This window comes from Dasypus novemcinctus, chromosome 27, assembly GCF_030445035.2.
Source record: "Dasypus novemcinctus isolate mDasNov1 chromosome 27, mDasNov1.1.hap2, whole genome shotgun sequence".
NCBI classification, from domain to species: Eukaryota; Metazoa; Chordata; class Mammalia; order Cingulata; family Dasypodidae; genus Dasypus; species Dasypus novemcinctus.
Window position 1 is genome coordinate 293,384 of NC_080699.1, and position 21,356 is coordinate 314,739.

The following is a 21,356-nucleotide window of genomic DNA, read 5'->3' on the forward strand; positions in this document are numbered from 1 at the left end:
CAATGCTTAAAAGCAATTCCCTCAAGACAGCAGAATATTTTTTTTAAAAACACGGTATATAATATACAGATATATTCTTTCCCATCATTCTGTGAAAAGAGGGCCATGGGACAGAGCTGCTGTCATCAATTATTCTTGGAATCTGGTGGAAAAGAACTTGGAATCAGTCGCCCCGAGTTCCGCGCCAGCTCCCGCGCTTGGGAACTACTTCTTGGGAACTCAAAGTGAGGCGGGAGCACCTGCTCGGCCACCGCAGCGCTCAGGCCCGTCGCCGCATGGCCAGGCAGGTAGGACGGGCCGCCGAGCAGCGCTCCAAGGCCGCGCGCCCCCAGTCCCGGAGGCGAGGAGGGACCCCCGAGGCTCCTTCCCTGCGCAAACGCCCCGCGGGCTCTGGGGGCGCCCTGGAGGCGCCGAGGGGAAAGGCCCCGCCCGCGGCAGGGGAGCCCGCCCAGAGCCGGCGCGGGACCCCAGGCCCAGGCGCGCAAGGGGGCTCGCGGGGCGGGGGGGCCAAGGGGCCGGGAGCCCCGCCGCCCCCCGCCGCCGCCCGCGCCCCGGCCCCTCGGCCCGGCCCTCCTCCCCGCTCCCCCCTGTCCCCGCCCCCCCAGCCCCGGCCCCTGCCCGGCCCGCGCCCTCTTCCCCGCGCCCTCCGGCCCGCGCGCGGCTCCCGCGGCGGGGCGTCCCCGTCCCCATGGCAACCAGGGCGGCGCGCGGGCGCAGGGACTCGGGGACGTCCTGCCTGGGCTGGGGCCGCGGCCCCTGCTCCCGGGACAGAGCCCGGCGAGCGCAGGTAACCGGCCCGCCCCGCGGCGCCCCCGCAGCCCCTGCCCCTCGCCCCCCAGCGGGGGCCCGGCACCCGCAGCCCCAGGGCCCGCGGCGGCTTGAACGCGCGCGGCGGGGAAAGCGCCCGGGTGCAGGGGGTGTAGGTTCTGGTTGAGCGCTTGCTCCGCGCAGTCCCTTAACTCGTGCCTCAGTTTCCCTGCCGTGGAGGTGACGGATTTGGGAACCTGACCTCGTTTGCTCAGGGTTGGTTCGGGTCGTTTCCGGTCACCGCCCCTGCCTTTCGCCCTCCTCCCACCCACAGTTTCAGGATCTCTCCCGAATTCCCCTGGTTTGCGTGACGTGAGCCCCGCGGCCTTCCTCGCCCCTTTCTGCAGTCTGACCCTGTTTAGCCGACTTTTATTCAGTAACCCGGAGTTGAGCGCCTTTTTGACACTGTCCATTTATCTTCATGTATTAGTTTCTTTAATTAAAACTTTGTTGCTGGGAAAAATATTATTTTGCTTTAGGCAAGTTCTCACCCCGTTTTGTCAAGACGTGAGCCAGTGCCCGGAGAGCCATTAAGGAATTGTACGTTTTGTATTTCTAGACAGTTCCCCAGCTTTTTGCCCTAAATTTCTTGGTGTGTTTATTCTAAAAAACAGCAGAAATGGGCCATCATTTAGGAGGAAGAAAAGAGGATGTCGAGTTGAAACTCCTCTTAGAGGAGGAATTCTGTTTTACACTCACGCTGTAGTACAAGTTTCTCCATTTTTAGAAACAAGAGCTGCTACTGTTTCAGAAAAAACAAAACTAAATGGTTTGTCCATAGCAAAATTTTTATGTTTTGTATGTTAATAATTGTAAGCATTTTAGGAATCTAGATCATTTTTCTCCTTAGCAGGTTAAAAATCAAGAAATATAAACCAGATGCGACAGCTTCCTAACATGGAGAACAAGGTCCCTAATGCAACGGGGTAAGTGCTGCAAAATTTCTATTTAATAAATTGGTACTTTACTTTGCCAAAACTCCTTGATTATGTGTGAGTTTTGAAATTCAGTGTTAATAGAAAGATGTGCCAATTATTTTCAGTGAGGAGGATGGGGGGATTTTAAGAGACTGTAATTAAGAATCTGTAGCATGAGTCTTTTGAATTTTGACTCTGGATCTGCACCCCAGGGATGTCCACAGAAAATCACCCTTGCCCACTTCCACTGGCTTGTCCAGTGTCTTAGCGGGATGGGTGCACACGCCCCGGGACCGCACTGCAGGCTGGGCATGCTTAGGTCCCCACGCCACACAGCTCCCGGGCAGCCAGCTCAGGTGCCTTTCCAGAAACACCTGTCCCCACCTCCTCCCGGCCACCGGCACCACAGAGCTTCCTCTTCCTGTGTCACCAGCCAGCTGGCCACTGGTGACCTCTGAGCACTGGGTATCCAGTGCCTGCTCTTGATTGTGACTTACCTGGCCCCGCTCACAGCTCAGGTGTCTCACTTTCAGTTATTCTGCTTAGAACATGCCTTTGACATCAGGATGAAGGAAACCTGCACAAGTTGGGATAAAAGTAGCTATCGCTTTTTTAGTTTCTACTGCATACTCCTCTTTACACAGCCCTGCTAGATATTACTCTCATTTTACAACTGAAAAACCTGAGTATATTAAAGTATAGTCCAAGCTCTTCTAACAAAGAAACCCCAAAATGTAGAGGCTTTAATAAGAGGGAAGGTTATTTCTGTCTCACGTAATATCCAGAGGTAAGCAGACCAGGACTGGAGGTAGCTCCGCCGGCCTTAGCACATGAGTTCCATCCCTGGGCCCAACTGACTGCTTCTGCTCCCACCATCGTGACAGCTGGGGGAAGAGGACAGAGTGTGGCCTTTAGAACATGACGAGGAAGTGGCAGCATCACTTCTGTCCTCTTCTCCTTGGCCAGGACTTGGTCACACAGCTGCCTGCAGGGCAGGCTGGGGAGTGCGGACTCGAGCTGGGCAGGCCGGTAGCCAGCCAGAGCTCAGCAGTCCTGTCAAGGACGAGGAATGCGTTTGGGGACTGCGGGCAGCCTCTGCCTTAAAGTTTAGCCAGACTCAAAGCTGTGAGCACAGTGCCCTTAGGACCCCCTCACTGCAGACACCAGCCTCAAATTTGGGGTTTCCAGGGAATGGTCACTTCAGACCAGCTGGCTACAAGCTTGGGGCCCCCCCAGACTCCTTTAGGTTTGGGAATTCGCTAGAAAGACACAGAATTCACCGAAAGCTTGACACCTACCGTTTTGTTACAGCAAAGGATACAAACGCGGAGCAGCCAGAGGAGCGGCCCAGGCCACACTGGTCTGGGAGTTGCCCAAGCACGGCGGGATGTCCTCCTGGAGTAGAAAAGTGACGGAGGACTCAGCCGGGGCAGCGCCCGGCCGCTGGCCCAGGGTTTCTCAGGGCTCCATGGGGTCGGCATGGCTGGCTGAGCTCAGTCGCTGCCTTCTCCCTTCACAGAGGTCAGGCTGCCCTCGGGCTGGATCCCAGGGCTCAAAGTCCCAGCTCAGCGGGCAGGTCCCTGGCGGGCTGGCCCCACCTGAGTCACCTCAGCAGCACAGACCATCAGGTGTGGGCCCATCCTGAGCCATCTTGTTAGCATAAACCATCAGGTCCTGCCCCGAGTCTCCTCATTAGGATAAAGCAAACCATCAGGTAGGGGCCCAGGGCCCACCATGAACGGAGGCTCACGCCCATGCTATGTGCTCTGTCACACTGAGGCTCAAAGCTGGTGGGAGGAAGGAGGAGGAAGGAGCTGACCTCAGCAAGCACAGCTGCTGGGTGCAGAGGCCCCAAGCCCGCACTCCTGCCTACACTGGAAATGGGCGGTCATGGGACGCGGCCAGCGCTCCCTGCCCTGTCGGTGAGCAGGTGTTGGGTCACAATGGAGACACGGCCTGAGGCTCGGTGTCGCTGGTGCCACTGTCGCTTCCCATCTGCGAGGCGAGGCTGAGCACGGGGTGTAGGCCAGGCGCACTGCAGGCCTAGGGGTCCCACAAAGAAGGTGAAGAAGTGACTTACTTAGAGCTTAGTCGAAAAGCACAGAGCTGTGATCACGCGTGTAATTACAGACAAGTACGTGAGAAGCACTGGCGCCTTCCCGGGGCCTGGAGCAGGGAGCCCAGGGCACCCGCCTGAGGTGTGTGTGCAAAGCCCCGTCATGAATGCAGTAAAGTTCATTCAGAAGCGACTTGTTATGGAGCTCATAAAAAATGTCACCTACATGCACCATGACCTTTTGTGGAGCAATCTTCATTCAAGAAATATTCATTAGGGTGCATGTGCCACTCACTGGTTGAGGCACCGGGAAGATAGCAGTGAACAAAACAGACTCTCCTTCAGGGGGCTTATACACTAGTGAGAGAGACAGATAATAATGTAAACATATACCGTGTACTGACATGAAGAAAATTAAAGCAGGATAAGCATAGACTAGCAGCTAATGGGGTGGTCAAAGAAGGCTTCTCTCCTGAGCACAGGTCTGAAAGACCTGAGATTGGAGCTGTGTGGATATGCAGGCAAAGAGAATACCAGACACACAGGACCAGAAGTACAGAGCATTTCTAATGCACGGGTGAACATTGTTCTCTGATGTCAGTGTTATAACACAGTTTGATTTTAATTTATTGGTGGCTTCTCCCAATTATAGATGTTTCATTTGTGACAAAAAATTGAACCTAAACTTCTAATCCGAACAATCATATTTATGTGTTTGTCCTTTTTGTTTATGGAGTGTGTGCTCAGAACATAAATGATTATAGAACAAATAAATGATGTATTTTTATTGGTCTTTTTTAAGAGAACCTTCTTTAGATTTTGTTTTCTTTTTTGTTTTTTTTTTTAGTGATTACTCTTACTAATTTGTCCCTTTTTGGTTTATTTTATCTTCTTCTGGATTTTGAGTTGAACATTTTGGTTCAGCGATTTTCATGATTTCTGGATTTCATAATTTCTTAACTATAATAAGCAATTAGGAGGTGGATTAGTCAGCCAAAGGGGTGCTGATGCAAAGTACCAGAAATTTGTTGACTTTTATAAAGCATATTTATTTGGGGTAAAAGCTTACAGTTACAAGGCCCTAAAGAGTCCAACTCAAGGTACTTCCTCACCAAAGTCTGTTGCCACATATTGAAGCAAGATGGCGAGCAATGTCTACAAGGGTTCAGCCTTCCTCTCTCTCTCTTAAAGCTCCATGGGCCCAGCTTCTTCCAGTCTCAGCTGTAGGCTGGAAGACTTGTTTCTCTTCCCAGGGCTTTCTCAGTGCTGCTCAGGGCTCTGGTCTCATCAGCTGCAAACTTTCAGGCAAATGCTCATCTCTCTTCCCGAGGCCACGTCTATGGAACACGCTCAACAGATTTTTGTTGTTTCTTCCTAACCTCCTACCACCAGGGCTGTAGATGCAGCATTTCTAATGCAATCTACTCTTTGAATTTCACATGAACTAGTACATGATCAAATTTTAAGAAACTTTATTTTTAAATCATTTCAAACATATAGGGCAGTCACACAAATGCCATAAAATCCATACAGAGAACTCCAAGATACCCAGATCCACCAATTTTAACATTTTGCCACATTTGCTGTATTATTCTATCTAGCTGTCTATCTCTATTTTCCGAACATTTAAGAATAGGTTATATAGCCCACTGGGTGGACTGAGGGAGAGTGTAAACTACAATGTAAACCATTATCCATGTGGTGCAACAGTGCTTCAAAATGTATTCGCCAAATGCAGTGAATGTCCCATGATGATGAAAGAGGTTGTTGATGTGGGAGGAGTGGGGTGAGGGGGGTGGGGGTATATGGGGACCTCTTATAATTTTTTAATGTAACATTACAAAAAAAAGAGTAGGTTATATACATCATTTTCCATGTACTTAGCATCCTTGGTGGCATAACACCAAACCCTACCTCATTGCCAGTTGTGTAACTCTCCTCTTAGTTCTCTCAATTGCAGTCTACTTAAAGAAACCATCTTATCCATCTCAGCAGCTCAGTCTGGAATTATTACTTTTAAGCATACTACATAGCTATTGCCTTGGGTTTGTTTTCTTCCTATCCAATAAATATCTTCGTCTTCTCTCTCACACTGTATCCTGTTTCTTGGCCCCCATGTCTTTCTGTTTCTTGGTTTATTCTCTTGTGGAGGTGATATATTAGCTTCATGAGAAAGGGTGCATAGGATGTAAAAAAAATTTCAGATTATATATATCTTAAAATGATGGTTTAAGACTATTTGCCCTTACCCTCAATTGATAGTTTACTTGGGTGTTGAATTTTAGATGAGAAATAATTTTCCCTCAGAATATTTGTGATATTGCTTACTTACCTTCTGGTTTCCATTGTTGCTGCTGAGAAGTGTTATGAATTAGTTAAATATGATTTTAAATTTGGGTCTGGGTGGTGAGGTGTGACCTAATGCCTGAGAAAAGGCAATGTTACTCACAGGCCCCCCAGAGAGCAGGATGCCATGAGTGTCGATGAGAAGTGGATCGGCTCAGTCAGTCACCCAGCCAGTGAGAGGGGCGCGGGGGTGGAGGTTAGTAGATTTCTTACAAGAGTCAAGGAGAAGGGGAAATAAGGGGCAAAAAGAGAAAACCAACAGGCGTAGGGCACCAAGTCCAATGGTGGTAGAACATTAAGAAGACCCAGCGCTGTCACAGCCGGTGGACTCTGGGGGCCTGGCTTTGTTATGCAGTGTGTGTCTCCTCCACTCTCTTACTGCAGGGATCGGATGGCATCGTCCAGGGCTGGCATACAGTAAAGGTTTTTAATGAATGGATTAATTAAATAAAAGAATGAAAGCCGATTAAAGGGAACAAACTGTCAAACAACAGAAAGATCAACTACAATACCAGATTCAAAGGACAGAGAAGAGCTGCATTAAGAGCTTAGACATAGGTAGACACAGGGTTGCGTTGAGGGCAGCCAGCACTGCTGAGAGTCCAGGACTAGGGTAGAGACAGGTTTTGGCTATCAAGGGCTCGTCGTATTAACTGATGAGAATGAGGTGCCTGGTTATGTGGGGATAGTTCAAGGGCTAGAGCAAGGAGGCCAGAGCAGGCTCCCACGCCTCCCTGAAGGTGGCATGCCACCACACGCTCAGTAAGACAACTTTTATGTTATTTATCTTCAGATGTGTCCTAAAATCAAAAGGTACTTTTGACTCTCATTCTATGTTTCCTAAGAGCTGATATTAAATTGGTGGTTAAAAGGGGAATTTTTAGGTTGTTTATATGTTACTAGAGTAAAAGATTTTTTAAAAACATAGGACTATACAACACAAACAGTGAACCCTATTGTAAATGATGGACTGCAGTTAATAGTTTAATCATATAATTGTCCTTTCATGAATTGTAGCAAATATACCACACTAATGCATGGTGTTAATTGTAGGGTGGTATATGGGAATTCTGTATATTATGCATGATTTTCCTGTAAACCTATAACTTCTCTACTAAAAATATTATTGTTGCATCTTATAATAGTATTGTGGAATGAGGGAAATATGTTTCAAATATTGCCATACAATATATGACATAGGTGTATATAGGAAATCCACTGGCTAAACCATAGTGCAGTGGAATAACTATAAACTGTACAAATGCTGGTGAACAAAAAGCAGAGCAGATCTATGTGCACTGTAGAACCCAAGTAATGAAATGCCTTCTAAGTTTTCTCTAATAAAAAGAAAAAGGAAGAAATGCAAATATCTTTTGCTAATCTTGTGATTTTCAAGTTAAATTCTACTTAAAAGGTTTAAGAATAGGAAAAGGTTGATGGATCAACAAAACAGTAGACTCACAAAGGTCAGCTGGCCAGAGTCTCTGTAAAGTTTGTGTCCATTCATATTGAAAATGGAGGTGGGATATGAAGCTTAACTAGATAGTGCTATAGACCCAGGTCTCAGGAATATCCAAACCTTGTCTCATCACAGACAGTCCGAAGGGAGGTTGTATTAGTCAGCCAAAGGGGCACTGATGCAAAATACCAGAAATCAGTTGGTTTTTATAATGGGTGTTTATTTGGGGTAGAAGCTTACAGTTGCCAGGCCAGAAAGCGTAAGTTACTTCTCTCACCAAAGACTCTTGCCATGTGCTGGAGCAAGATGGCTGCTGCTGGGGTTCAGGCTTCCTGGGTTCCTCTCTTTCTGGGGCTCATTTCTCTCTGGGCTCAGCTCCTCTGTTTTTTCCACAAGGCCAGCTGTAGACTATCAGGCAAATGGCTCTGTCTCTCTCCCCAGGGCTTCTGCCATGTCTAAGGAGCCTTCTCTATTCCTCTATGTTCTTCTCCTGTGTGTTCACTTTCCAGGCTCCAGCTCAAAGCTCCAACTCTGTCCTTTGCCATGTCTTTTATCTGTGAGTCTCCACCCACCAAGGGGCGGGGACTCAACACCCTACAGACGTGGCCCAATCAAAGCCCTAGTCATGATTTAATCACACCTCGGTACAGACCAGTTTACAAACACAATTCAATATCTATTTTTGGAATTCATGAACTATATCAAACTGCTACAGAGGTACATACACAATTCCAATGACAAGCAAAGCAAAACAATTATTATTCTGGGCCTTTACTCCAAACTCCAATTCAGTTAACACTGATTAGCTCAGTTGCAGTTCACTCTGTGGGCTAAGGACCAAGGAGGCATCTTCAAGGCTTCCCCAACATGTTCCTTCCTTTATTAGTCATTCAGAAATATTCACGGGGCAGTTCTGCTGCTGGAAAGATAGAGAAGGCATACATCTCCCTATTTCTCTCACTTAGTATAACTAAAACCCCTAGGCCTTATATGTAAAATGAGCACAACAAGACTCTGAAATGGAGAGAAGGCAGGCTTGATTGGGAACATGGGACCCACAAAATGGCACACCAGCGAGTGTCCTGGGTTTCCATTTGTTTGCTTCATTTATTCCAGACTGTGCACCACAGAAACTGACAACCCAGAAACACCAACAGGAGCCAGCAAATAAACCCCAAAGAAAAAGCTAAAAACTGTAACGTGGGACTGTATAAGATAGTAAAATCTCATGTAAAACACAAATATGAGTAATAATGCCTATATAAGACTGTTTTTACAAAGTATAAATACAAATAGAGAGAAGGAAAAAGAATATCACCTGTATATCCCAGGAGAGGCATAGAGAACTTGAGAGGTGATGAGTTTTGTTTGGTTTTTATTATTATTATTGGAATAATGAAAGTGCTCTAAGAGTGATTGGGGTGATGAATGCACAAACATGTGATTACAACAAATACCAGTGATTGCACTCTTTGGATGGATTTATGCTTTATTAATATGTATCAATAAAATTTAAAAAACAACAATATATAGAGTCTCATAACAAATATACACAATATGGGGAAGCAGATGTGGCTCAAGTGATAGGGCTTCCACCTACCTATGGGACCACCCAGGTTCTATGCCTGGGGCCTCCTGGTGAAAAAGAAGAAGAGAAAGCGTGCCTGCATGGAGAGCCAGGGCCTGTGTGGCGAGCTGAGTGCCCATGCGGCAAGAGTGCCTGTGCAGTGAGAAAGTGCCCATGCAAGTGAGTTACGGAGCAAGATGACGATGCAACAAAAGAGAGGCGAAGGGGAGAGTCAAGGTGAAGCACAGCAGAGTCCAGGAACCAAGGTGGCACAGCTAACAGGGAACCTCTCTCCATGTCAGAGGTTCCCAGGATCGAATCCCGGGAATCCTAGAGGAGAAAAAATGAGAAGACCAAAAAGAGAAATAGATACAGAAGATCACACAGTGAATGGATACAGACAGCAAAAGCAGCCGGGAGCATGGAGGGGCGGGAAAGGGGGCAATTAAATAAATAAATAAATACATCTTTTTAAAAAAAGGTTTAAAAAAAATACCCAGTGCTGGAGGAAGCTCAAGCAATTTGGTGGCTTCCTCCCACATCAGAGGTCCTAGGTTTGGTTCCCAGTACCTCTTAAAGAAACAAGGCAGATGAACAGACACAACAAGTGAAAACAACAGGGGGTGGGGAGCAGTCAATAAATAAAGTAAAGTGATATAAAATAAAAGGAAATGAGAGTTGACACTGGATGAGTATTCCACTTGGCTCTCAGTTTGAATGTGGCAAATAAATTTACTTTAAAAAATGCACAATATGTCCAGATAGCAATTGAAAGTCATTTATAAAGCAAGAACCTGGAAGACCTCAACTTGAAGGAGAAATGACAATCAACAGATATTGACCCTGAAATGACACAGATGATAGAATTATCTGACAAGGATTATAAAGCAGCAATTATAAAAATCTTCAACAAATGTGACAAACATGAAACAAAACAAATTCTCAGCAAAGAAATAGAAGATGTGAAAAAGAACCAGTTGTAAATTTTATAACTGAAAGATGCAATAACTGAAATAAAAACTCAAAAGCTTAGAATTGAAAGATAGTCATCAGAGTAAAGCTCCGTGGAAGGGTGCACCAGCAGAATGGAGAAGACAAAGAGAAGAATCCGTGAACTTGAGGAGAGAACAATAGAAATCACACAATCTGAACAGCAGAGAGAAATTTGACTTAAAAAAATGATCATAGCTTCAGGGATATATGGGCCTGTGACCAAAGATCCAACATTAGTGCCACTGAAAGAGGGGAAAGAAGGTGGGGCAATAAGTCCTTAACAAAATAATAGCTAAAAATTTCACAAATGACATATACTAGATTCAAGAAGAATATCCAAAAGAAACTCCACCAAGGCACATCACAGTCAAAGTTCTGAAAACAAAAGACAAAAGGTCTTGGAAATAGCAAGAAAGAAATGATACCAATAGGATATTAACAATGAAGATGACAGTGTATTTCTTATCAGAACCCCATGGAAGCCAGAAATATTTGACTCTGACAAAATATTTTTCAAGTACTGAAAAGAAAGAACTGTTAACCTAGAATTCTATGTCTAGCAAAAATATCCCTCAGGATGAAGAAGAAATCAAGACATTTTCAAATGAAAGAAAACTAAGAAGATTTGTTGCCAGTAGACCTATCCTAAGAGTATGGCTAAAGGAAGTTATATAAACAAAGGAAATGGTCAAAGAAGAAATCTCGAAATACCAGAAAGGAGGAAAGAACACCAGAAAGAGTAAAATATGGATGAATACAATAGACTTCCCTTGTCCTATTGAGAATTCTAAATGATGTTTGACAGTTTGACACATTAGTGTAGTTCTCAAGTACATTGAGGAAGTACTTAAGGGAATTATATTATGAACGGGAGAGGGTAAAGGGATATAAAGTGAAGGAAGGTTTCTCTACTCCCCTCAAACTGATAAAAATAGATACCACTAAGCTGTGACGTTCTATATAGATACATAATATCTAAAACAATCAGTTAAAAAGCTAAAGAAAGATATACACTCAGAAATACACTAAAAATAAAAAACGGCCAAATGACATAGCAATCCCACTTCTAGGTACATGCCCCAAAGAATTGAAAGCAGGGACTTAGATATGTGTATCATAATGTCCATAGCAGCATTATTCACAATAGCCAAAGAGTGGAAGCAACCCAAATGTCTATCAGCAGATGAATGGATAAACAAAATATGGTATATATAAATGGTGGAATATTATTCAACCCTAAAAACGAAGGAAGTTCTTATACATACTACTACATGGATGAATCTTGAAAACATCATGTTGTGTGAAATAAATCATATACAAAGGGACAGATATCTTATGATTTTATTTATATGAAATAGCTAGAATATTCAAACTCATAGAGACATAAATTATAATAAAGGTTTCCAGGGGCAGGAGAGGACAGGGCATGGGAGTTAATGCATAATGGGCACAAGGTTTCTGTTTGGGGTAAAGGGAAAGTTCTGGTAATGGATGGCCCTCTCCCACGCCCTCCCCAGTGTGGGTGGAGCTGTCCTGCATTGGGGGTTGCTGGCCCTGTCCCAGAGGAAGCAGAACAACCAGTGTGCACCTGGCATATCTGTATGTCGGTGCTGATCTATCAGGTGGCAACCTTAAAGACTGAACCAGAAAATTCCTCTCTGGCTCAACCCTGCAGAACTTACCCAGCAGGCAGAAGCAGCTTGCAGACAGCTAAAGCAGTGTATAAAAAGAAGTTAAGTCAAAGGAGCCTGGAGCACAGGATTACCTGCTTTAGGACATACACTAGAACAACTAGAAGGGAAGAGTCTACTTGATAGGGATAGAGGAGACATTTGGATTCCTGTAAATGGGAAATTCCTATGGCCAGGAATGAGTGAGAACCACCCCAGGAGAGATGCAGGCTGTGAGAGGACCCTGCACTTCACTTTTGCCTGGAGCTGATCTTCCTAACAGGAGGGCTAAACTCAGAAGGAGAGCACTAGCTAACACAGAGCCAATTTGCAAAGACTGTGAAAGGTGTTTTTTGCATTGGTTTGTTTGGTTTTATTAGTTCTTGGCACTCAAGAAATCTCTGTCTTACCACTTAGTGGATATAAACTTAAGGAACAGACACAGCTCAGGGAATAAATACCAGAGTTAACACATTAAAATATTTTAAAAATATACAGCGTGCAATAAGATTACTAGACAAAGAAACAGGAAATAATGGCCCATCCAAAGGAAAAAGATAAAAATTCAGAAATCATCAAAGACCAGACATTGGACATATTAAAAATATGATCATTGAGGTGTAGCTCAGTGGTGAGCACCTGCCTTGCACAGATGAGGTCCTAGGTTCAATCCCCAGTACTTTCTAAATATATATATATGATCAATATTCTCACATAGAAAAAGTAAAACACAGATAAGTGAAAGATATCAGGAAAATGATGAATGAACAATATGAGAATCTCAACAAAGAATAATTTTAACAAGGAACCAAACAGAAATACTTCAGCTGAAGACCACCCTAAATAAAAATTCCTTAGAGGGTTTCATCAGCAGTTTGGAGCTGGCAGAAGAAAGAATCAGTGAATTCAAAGAAAAGACAAGAGAAATGATTCAGTTGAAGAGCAGGAAGGAAAAAGAATGAAAAGTGAGCAGAGCCTAAGGTCTGTTAGATACCTTCAAGTATACCAATATATGCATTATGGGAATCCCAGAAGGAGAAGAAATAAAGGGGCAGAAAAAATGTTCAAAGAGATAATGGCTGAAAACACCCCAAATTTAGTGAAAGGCATGAATACAAATATTTGAAGAGCCCACTGAACACTAAAGAGGATAAGTTCAAAGAGAATCATATCCAGACACATGGTAGTCAAACTGCCAAATGACAATGACAAGGAAAGAGTTCTGGAAGCTGCAAGAGAAAAGCAACATGCCATGTACAGGACAGTCCCAATAAGATTAACTGTCACTTTCTCATCAGAAATCCTGGAGGCAAAAAGGCAATGGGAAAAAATAAAATACTAAAACATTTGCCAACCAAGAATTTTATACCCAGTGAGACTGTCTTTCAAAAATGAGGGAGAGATGAAGACATTCCAAGTAGGTAAAAGCTGAGGGAGTCCATCACCACTTGACCTGCCCTACAAGCAGTAGTAAAGGGCTGAAAGGACAGGACGTTAGGATAGTGGATTGAAGCAGTGTAAGAAATAAAGACCATCCAGCAAAGGGAGTCCTGTGGGTAATTAAAACTGCCAATGCTACTATATTGCTTTTTCAGTTATGTAACTCCACTTTTTACTTCCTAAAGTTTCTAAAATGTAAATTCCTAAAATGTAATGATAAATCTATGGATTTGGTCCTACAGTATGTAAAGACATAATTTGTAAAATGTATAAAAGGTAGGGGGACAGAGAGGTATAGGAACAGAGCTTGTGTATGCTATTGAATTTAAGTTGGTATTGAATTAAATGTGATTGCTATAGATGTAAGATGATATATGTAAGCTCCATGGTAACCCAAAAAAAATATCTGAAAAATACATACAGAAGGAACTGAGAAAGGACTGAAAATGCATACTAAAAAAAAAATCAAATAAATATGAAAGTAGACATTAATGGAAGAATTGAGGAAAAATGGATAGGACTTACAAAGACCAAAGTAGTAAAATGGCAGAAGAAAGTCCTGCATTACTGGTAGTTATTTTACTTAAATTTTATTGTGTTTTTTGTTTGTTTATCTTTTGCCAGTATTATTTTAAATATAAATGAATTAAACTCTCCAGTGAAAAGGCAGACATTGGCAGAATGGATAAAAAGCATGACCCAACTATATGCTGTTCACAAGACACCTGGAATTCAAAGATGCAAGTAGGTGCAAAGTGAAGGGATGGAAAAAAATATACCATGCAAATAATATATAAAAATACAAATGAGAGCTGAGGTAGTTATACTAATATCAGATAAAATAGACTTTCAGTCAAAAACTGTTATGCGGGACAAAAAAAGGTCACTATAAACTGAAAAAGGGGTCAATTCAACAAGAATATATAACAGTTATAAATATATATACACATAATGGAGAGCCCCATAATATATGAAGCAAATATTGATAGATTTAAAGGGAATAGTAGTTCTATATTAGTAGTAGGAGATGTCAGTACACCACTTTCAATAATGGATAGGACATCTAGACAGAAGATCAATAAGAAATAGAAGACTAGAACAATTCTACAAACCAGCTATACCTAACAAATATATAGCACACACACACAGAAATAAACAGTACACCTCACCCAGCAGCTGCGGAACACCATTCTCCTTTAGTGCATTTGGGTCATTCCCAAGGATAGACCATATGTTAGGTCACAAGACAAATCTCAGTATGTTTAAAAATATTAAAATAATACAATGTGTCTTCTTCAACCAAAGAGGAATGAAACTAGAAGTAACAGAGCGAGAACTGGAAAATTCACAAATATGTGGAAATTAAATAACAAAATCATAGCAACCAATTGGTTAAAGAAGAAAGCAATAGAGAAATTAGGGAATATCTTGAGGTGGATGAAAATGAAAACACAACATACCAAAACTTATGAGATGCAGCAAAGGTAGAATTGAGAGGGGAATTTATAGCTCTAAATGCTTACATTAAAAAGAAGAATGATCTCAAATGAGAGCTCTAAGGTCATACCTGAAAGTGTGAAAAAGAAGGGCAAACTGAAGCCAATGTGAGCAGAAGGAACAAAATAACAAATTAGAACAAAGATGAAGTACAGAATTTTAAAAAAGAGAGAACCAACAAAATCAATAGCAATTTTTTAGCAAGATTAATAAAATTAATAAAACTTTAGTTAGACTGATGAAAAAAAAGTGAGAGGATGCCAATAACTAAAATATGAAGTCAAATAAGGGGACATTACTACTGACTCCATGGAAATAAAAAGGATTATAAGAGGATACTATGAACATTGTATGCTAACAATTAGATAACCTAGATGAAATGGACAAATTCCTAGAAACATACAATTACCTACACTTACTCAAGAAGAAATAGAAGATCTCAGCAGACCAGTAACATGGAAAGAGCTTGAACCAGTCATCAATACCTCCCTACAGAGAAAAGCCAAAGACCAGATGGCTACACTGGTGAATTTTACCAGACATTTCAAGAAGAATTAACACATTTCCTACTCACACTCTTCCAAAAAACTGAAGAGGATGGAACACTTCCTAACTTATTCTATGAGGCCAATGTTATCCTAATATCAAAGCCAGACAAAGATACCACAAGAAAAGGAAATAACAGACCAATAACCCTTATGAAAATAGATGGAAAAATTCTCAATATTAGCAAATCATATCCAACAGCACATTAAAGGAGTTATATACCATGATCAAGTGAGGTTTATCCCAGTATGCAAGGGTGGCTCAACATAAAATCAGTTAGTGTAGTACACCACATTAATAGAACCATGGGAAAAAACACTTGAACAGATGTTTGCACACTTATGTTCATAGCAGTATTATTCACAATTGCTAAAAGATAAAAGCAACCCACATGTCCATCAAGAGATGAATGGATAAAAAAAATAGGGTATGTACATACACTGTAATATTATTCAGCCTTAAAAAAGGAATGAAGTTCTGATAGATGTAACATGGATGAACCTTGAAGACATATTGAGTAAAATGAGCCAGACACAAAAAGACAAATATTATATGATCTTACTTATATGAAATATTTAGAAAAAAATTCATAGAGTCAGAAACTACAATACTGGTCGCCAGGGCCAGGGTGGAGTTAGAGAATGAGGAATTAAAACTTAATTGTTACAGAGACCAAGGCCAAGATGTCCACTATCATAACTGCTATTCAAAATCGCAGTGAATTTCTAGCCAACTCAATAAGGAAAGAAAAGAGAGAAAAGTCATGATGAAGGGGAAAAAACCCATCTCTATGTGCAGATTACATGATTGTTTACATACAAAATTCTAAGGAATCTGCAAAAAACAAAAATCTAATAGATGATGTCAGCAAGGTTACAGGATACAAGAGCAACATACAAAAATCAATTGTTATTTCTATACACTGACAATGAACACATGGAATGCAATATTAAAAATAGAAACCCACTGACAATCACTCAAAAAATAAATACTTAGGTGTAAATCTAACAAACCTTATATAAGATTTTGTATATTAAAACAAAACACTGATAATGAAATCAGAGAAAATCCAAATAAGTGGAGAGATGTATTATGTTCATGGATTGGAAGACTCGACATACTAATGGTGTCGGTTCCCCCCAAATTGATATACAGGTTTCATGCAATTCCTGTAAATACCTCAGTAAGTTTTTTGTAGACATAGCCAAGATAATTCTAAAACTTATATGTTCAGGAACTAGAATAGTTAAAACAATTCTGAGAGGAGAAGAAAGGGGGAGGATTCACTCTGATTACAGTATTTATTACATTACAATCATGGAGTCCTTGTGGATTATTGACAGAGGGATTGATGCATAGATCAATGGAATAAAGAACCCAGAACAGCCCCACGAAAGTGTGGCCAACTGAGTTTTGATGAAAGCGCAAAAGCAATTCAATGAAGGAAGGAGAATCTTTTCAACAAATGGTGCTGGATCCACTGGATATTCATAACCCCCCGCGCACCTTGACCTCAGCCTCACACTTTATACAGAAAAGTAGCTCAAAATAGAGCTCAGACTTAAATGTAAACTGTAAAACTATGAGACTTTTAGAAGATGACACAGAAGAAAAATGTTCTGGATCTAGGGCTTGGTGACGAGGTCTTCAGTGTGACACCAAAAGCTCGATCCACAACAGGAATAATGGATAAATTGGTCCTCATCAAAATTAAAAACTTTTGCTCCACAGATACCCTGATAAAAAGATGATAAAACAAGCTATACAGTTGGAGAAATATTTACAAACCGCTTATCCAACAAAGGACTAGGATTTGGAATATATAAAAACTATCAAAGCTCAACAGTAACTAAAACAAACAATCCCATTAGAATATGGGCCAAAGGAATGAAGAGCTAAGGAGACATCACTGTGACACCCCTAACAGAACATCTAAATTAGAACATCTAAATAAAAAAAAAATAGTTATAATACCAAATTCTGGCAAGGATGCATTGAAACTGGATCTTTCATAAATTGCTGGTGGGAATATAAAATGGCACAGCCACTCAGGAAAATTGTTTGGCAGTTGAGAGAAAAAACTAAACAGATACTAAGCAGATGACCCAACAATTGTACTCCTGGACATTTTTCTGAGAGAAAAACCTACAAAACATACAAAACATACAAAAACCTGTATGTGATTTTCATAGCAGTTTATTCATAATAGCCCCAAACTGGAAACAACCAAAATGTCTCAAGGTAAATGGCCAAACTTGGACTACTACTCAATAATAAAAGGAATGAACTACTGATACCAGCAGCAATTTGGAAGGATCTCAAAGGCTTTATGCTAAAAGAAAAAAAAGCCAATCTTAAAAGGTCACATAAATGACAAAATTACTGAGATGGAAAACAGATTGGCAAGAGAACGCCTCAGGTGAATGAATGCAGTTCTGGCCACGGGGACCCAGCCAGAGGATGCTGCAGTGCTGAGCCTGAGAGGTCAGGCTCACATTGCTAAGTTGCAACTTGCAGTTCCACTTCAGGGTCAGGCTTGTTGCCTGGCCATGTCTGTCCCCAACAGAGGCTGGGAAATGTAGCTGTCTCGTTAACTGGACACATTTCCACCCTGGAAAATGTCAGAGCTCAGTTCATGTGAGGAAAGGAAGAAGGCACGGTGGGTGGGCGCCTGGCTCCTGAATGGAAGCAGGAGAAAGAGGAGGAGGATTTGGACAGAGTTTTACCCCTGGACATGGTGAGAAGCAGTCAGAATGTAGGACACATATTGGAGCTAGTGCCAGGACTTGGTCTAGGAACATGCAGGGCTCGTGTCTGAGCAGCTGGTAGCTGTGGTGCTGTGAAGGTCACAGGGCTGCTTAGAACATAGGAGATTTGAGATGATGTCTCTTGACATCCTGTGGAAACATCAGTGTTGAAAGGTTTTTGGAAATAGAATTCTGGATCTCAGAAGTACGTGCTGCAGATACAGATTTGGAAGTAATCAGAACAAACTGGCATTAGAATGTTCATTAGAAATTTCTGACATTCAGGAAACATTTTATTTCTAAAGAGTTTCTGGTATTGGGAAAGCAGATTTTATCAGTTTGGCTAATTCTTCCCCTTTAGGATCCAGTGAAACAACTGGCTCCTACTATGGCTCCAGGTTTTAATAGAAAAAACATAAATGACTATCCTTACATGTACTTAACATTGCACTCTCATCAAATAGACCTTTTGGCAAGAAGGAATTTTAATTGTCCTGGAGATTGGTGTACAGAACCCAGTCTAACGTGTTGCCAGGTAAACATTTGTGTACTATTAATTATATCATTTGTATGCATTAACATGAAATAGTACTTCAAATAGTTTTATGAGGATAGTGGGACTATTTGTATTTTTGATAAAAATCACTCAGGAGAAAGACAGTTTGTACCTGGTAATATTTTAGTCTTCTCTTTCAAGCTGTGAGCCAAGCTATTATTTGGACAGTGAAAAGTTATTATAGGAAAAATTTCAAGAAAAAGTTGATCTACAATGTAGGTATTTTAACAGAACTTTCACTCTTTTCTAAACATAAAACTGAGATTTTACATTTGTATTATGTGGCTTTCTGAGAAAAGTTAAACATTGATAGGGAGTTGGAGGCTATGCATTGCATTATAATAGGTCTGTATAAGTACATTTAAACAAAATGTATAAATACATTAAATAGTGAGGTTTATTCCACCTTCACATCCCAGTGTTAAGCTTACTGCAAATGAGAGGAAGAATGGAATGAATATAAAACACCATCTCAATCAAGTAGTAAAAACAGGCATTTTTAGTGCTGCTAAGTCAGCAAACACTAAGGATGGCAGTAAATGACATTTTCTGGAGGACAAGAAAAATGCTTAAGGAAAAGGTATTTTGACCTAGATTCAATAATTAATTTTGAACAAAGGTAACCATGAAACCATGACCTAATTGGCATAAAGTGATAAATCTCTCACTTTACTGTCTTAGGAGTGAGCATCAACTAAAAACCAGGCTGACACCACAGACATGCCTAGGAAAATGGGTTCTAGAACTTCTCTTGGAGTCTCTCCCATTCTGTCCTTTTTATGTCTGTGATTTGATACAGTGTTTTACTTGCAGAATAGGATCTGTATGCCACCTTAGAAAATTAAATCACATGTAGTGCAGTCTATTAACTAAGACGAGAGCGTGCAACACGCCCTAGCACGGGGATTCTTAACCAGCGGGTATGTGAGCTTGAACTGAAAAAAAATCAACTTATTACCTTTATTTTCGCAGACCTCTAACTGAAATCCAGCATTTCCTTCACTTATGAATGTATGCAGTAAATAAATTACAGTAGTATTCATTTCACCTGACTGGCAGAGGTGTCCATGGAACAAAAAAAGGTTAAGAACCCCTGCCTTAGAATGTGTTCCATTGAAAGAGTTTGAAAAAATTAAAACCTAATATTACTCATTGGCCTTTTTTCAGAAACTCACTTTTCAGATTCTCCCATGTTGCATGAAAAGGTCTTTCCCCTCCCCCCTTCTTCTCCCTTCTCCTTTCCCCTCCCCTCCCCCGCCTCTCCCCTCCCCCTCTCTCCCCTCCCCCTTCTGCTACCCTCTTCCCTCCTCTCTCTTCTTACCTCTCTTCTCCCCTCCCATCTCCCCTCCCCTCCCCTCCCCTCTCTCCCTTCCACATCCCCTCTCCCTCCCCTCCCCCTCCCCATTCCCTCTCCCTTTCCCTCTCCTCTTCCTTCTTCTCCCCTCTCTTCTCCCCTCCCCTCCCCTTCTTCTCCCCTCCCCTCTCCTCTCCCATCTTCTCCCCTCTCTTCTCCCCTCCCCTCCCCTCTCCTCTCCTATCTTCTTCCCTCTCTTCTCCTCTCCCCTCCCCTTCTCCCTCCTTTCCCCTTCCCACCCCCTCCCCTCTCCCTTCCCCTCCCCTCCCCCTTCCCCCTTCCCTTCCCCCTCCCCTCTCCCTTCTTCTTCTTTCCCCTCCTCCTCCCCTCCCCCTCTCCTCTCCCTCCCCCTTCCTTCCCCCTCCCCTTCCCTCTCCTCTCTCTTCCCCCCTCCCCTCCCCCTCCCCCCACGAGGACTTCTACTCTGTCCCTCCAGCCTCTGCCTCCCTGTCCCAAGCTCCTTTTCTCTTTAGGTATCTCACTTGACCCAAACTGAACTCACTCCTTTTCTTTAAGATAAATATAAAACCTTGCACGTGGGTCTTCCCCAGAAAAACTAAATGAGCACAAAATAGTGAAAAGGTGACTTTCTGGTAGTATGCATGAAAAAATGTTTTCAGACAGCTCACCTTGAAACAGCATAACACGACTTTCCAGCCCAAAGCTGCTCGTGTGACAATGTGTGGCCCCCGACGGGGTGGTGAGGTGACACCTGGACAGTCGCTTTCTGGGAGGACACGGAGAGAAGGGCTGTGGAGGGCGAGCCCCCAGGGGGGGCGGCCTGGACGCTGTCACCGGCCCTTCCTCACCCGCAGAGGGTCTGCTCCTGGTCTGCCGGGCAGTGCAGGAGGCACTGAGGACAGCGTGGTGGACATAAAAGCAGCCCGAGGCACAAATCAAGGCAACAGAGTATTTCTGGAAATAAAGGAAGACCAGCCAAGTGCAGCAAGCCACCGCCGCGTGTGGCAGGCAGGCGGGAATGCGGAGGGAAGGGGCGGCTCCAGGCTCCAGGTCTGCTCGTGGAGGTTGCTGGCAGGAGAGGCTGGGCGGGTCTAGCTAGGGAGGGGCATCTGAGATGGCTGGTTTGGGAGCACATGTAGCTTTCAGTGGCTGGCCCAAAGGGACATTTGTGGACAGATGCAAACACGGGATGTGTGGTTGGACTGGATGACGTACAAGATTCCTTCCACCTGAGTCAGATTCTAACTTTTGCACAGCACAACCATGCCCAGGAGATAAAGCATCCCTCCACGTATGGAACAAAGGTGGTGGAGCACCTGACGCCGTGCTCACTCTCCCTTCGGCCTGTTTTCATTCCCTTAGCACATTGCATCCCTACACGCCAAAGCGACAGGAATGAAAATAGCTCAGCTGCTCCTTCTTCTAAGATTTGTTGAGCTT

General features: G+C 42.9%; 1 protein-coding gene across 4 annotated transcripts in view; it reads left to right on the forward strand.

The window, feature by feature from the left end:
• Positions 1-212: 212 nt before the first annotated feature.
• The window catches only part of DEUP1 (deuterosome assembly protein 1), a 90,752-nt gene continuing 69,608 nt past the window's right edge, over positions 213-21,356 (forward strand). Inside the window, exons 1-2 of one of the 4 annotated variants that reach the window (XM_058289350.1) lie at positions 213-287; positions 1,658-1,733. In XM_058289350.1, the coding sequence (XP_058145333.1) occupies positions 1,687-1,733 (47 nt within the window). In that variant the 5' untranslated portion in view covers positions 213-287; positions 1,658-1,686. Of the gene's footprint in view, positions 288-671; positions 788-1,657; positions 1,734-21,356 lie in introns of those variants that run through there. The other 3 variants (XM_058289349.2, XM_058289352.2, XM_058289351.1) reach the window with 3 other exon arrangements.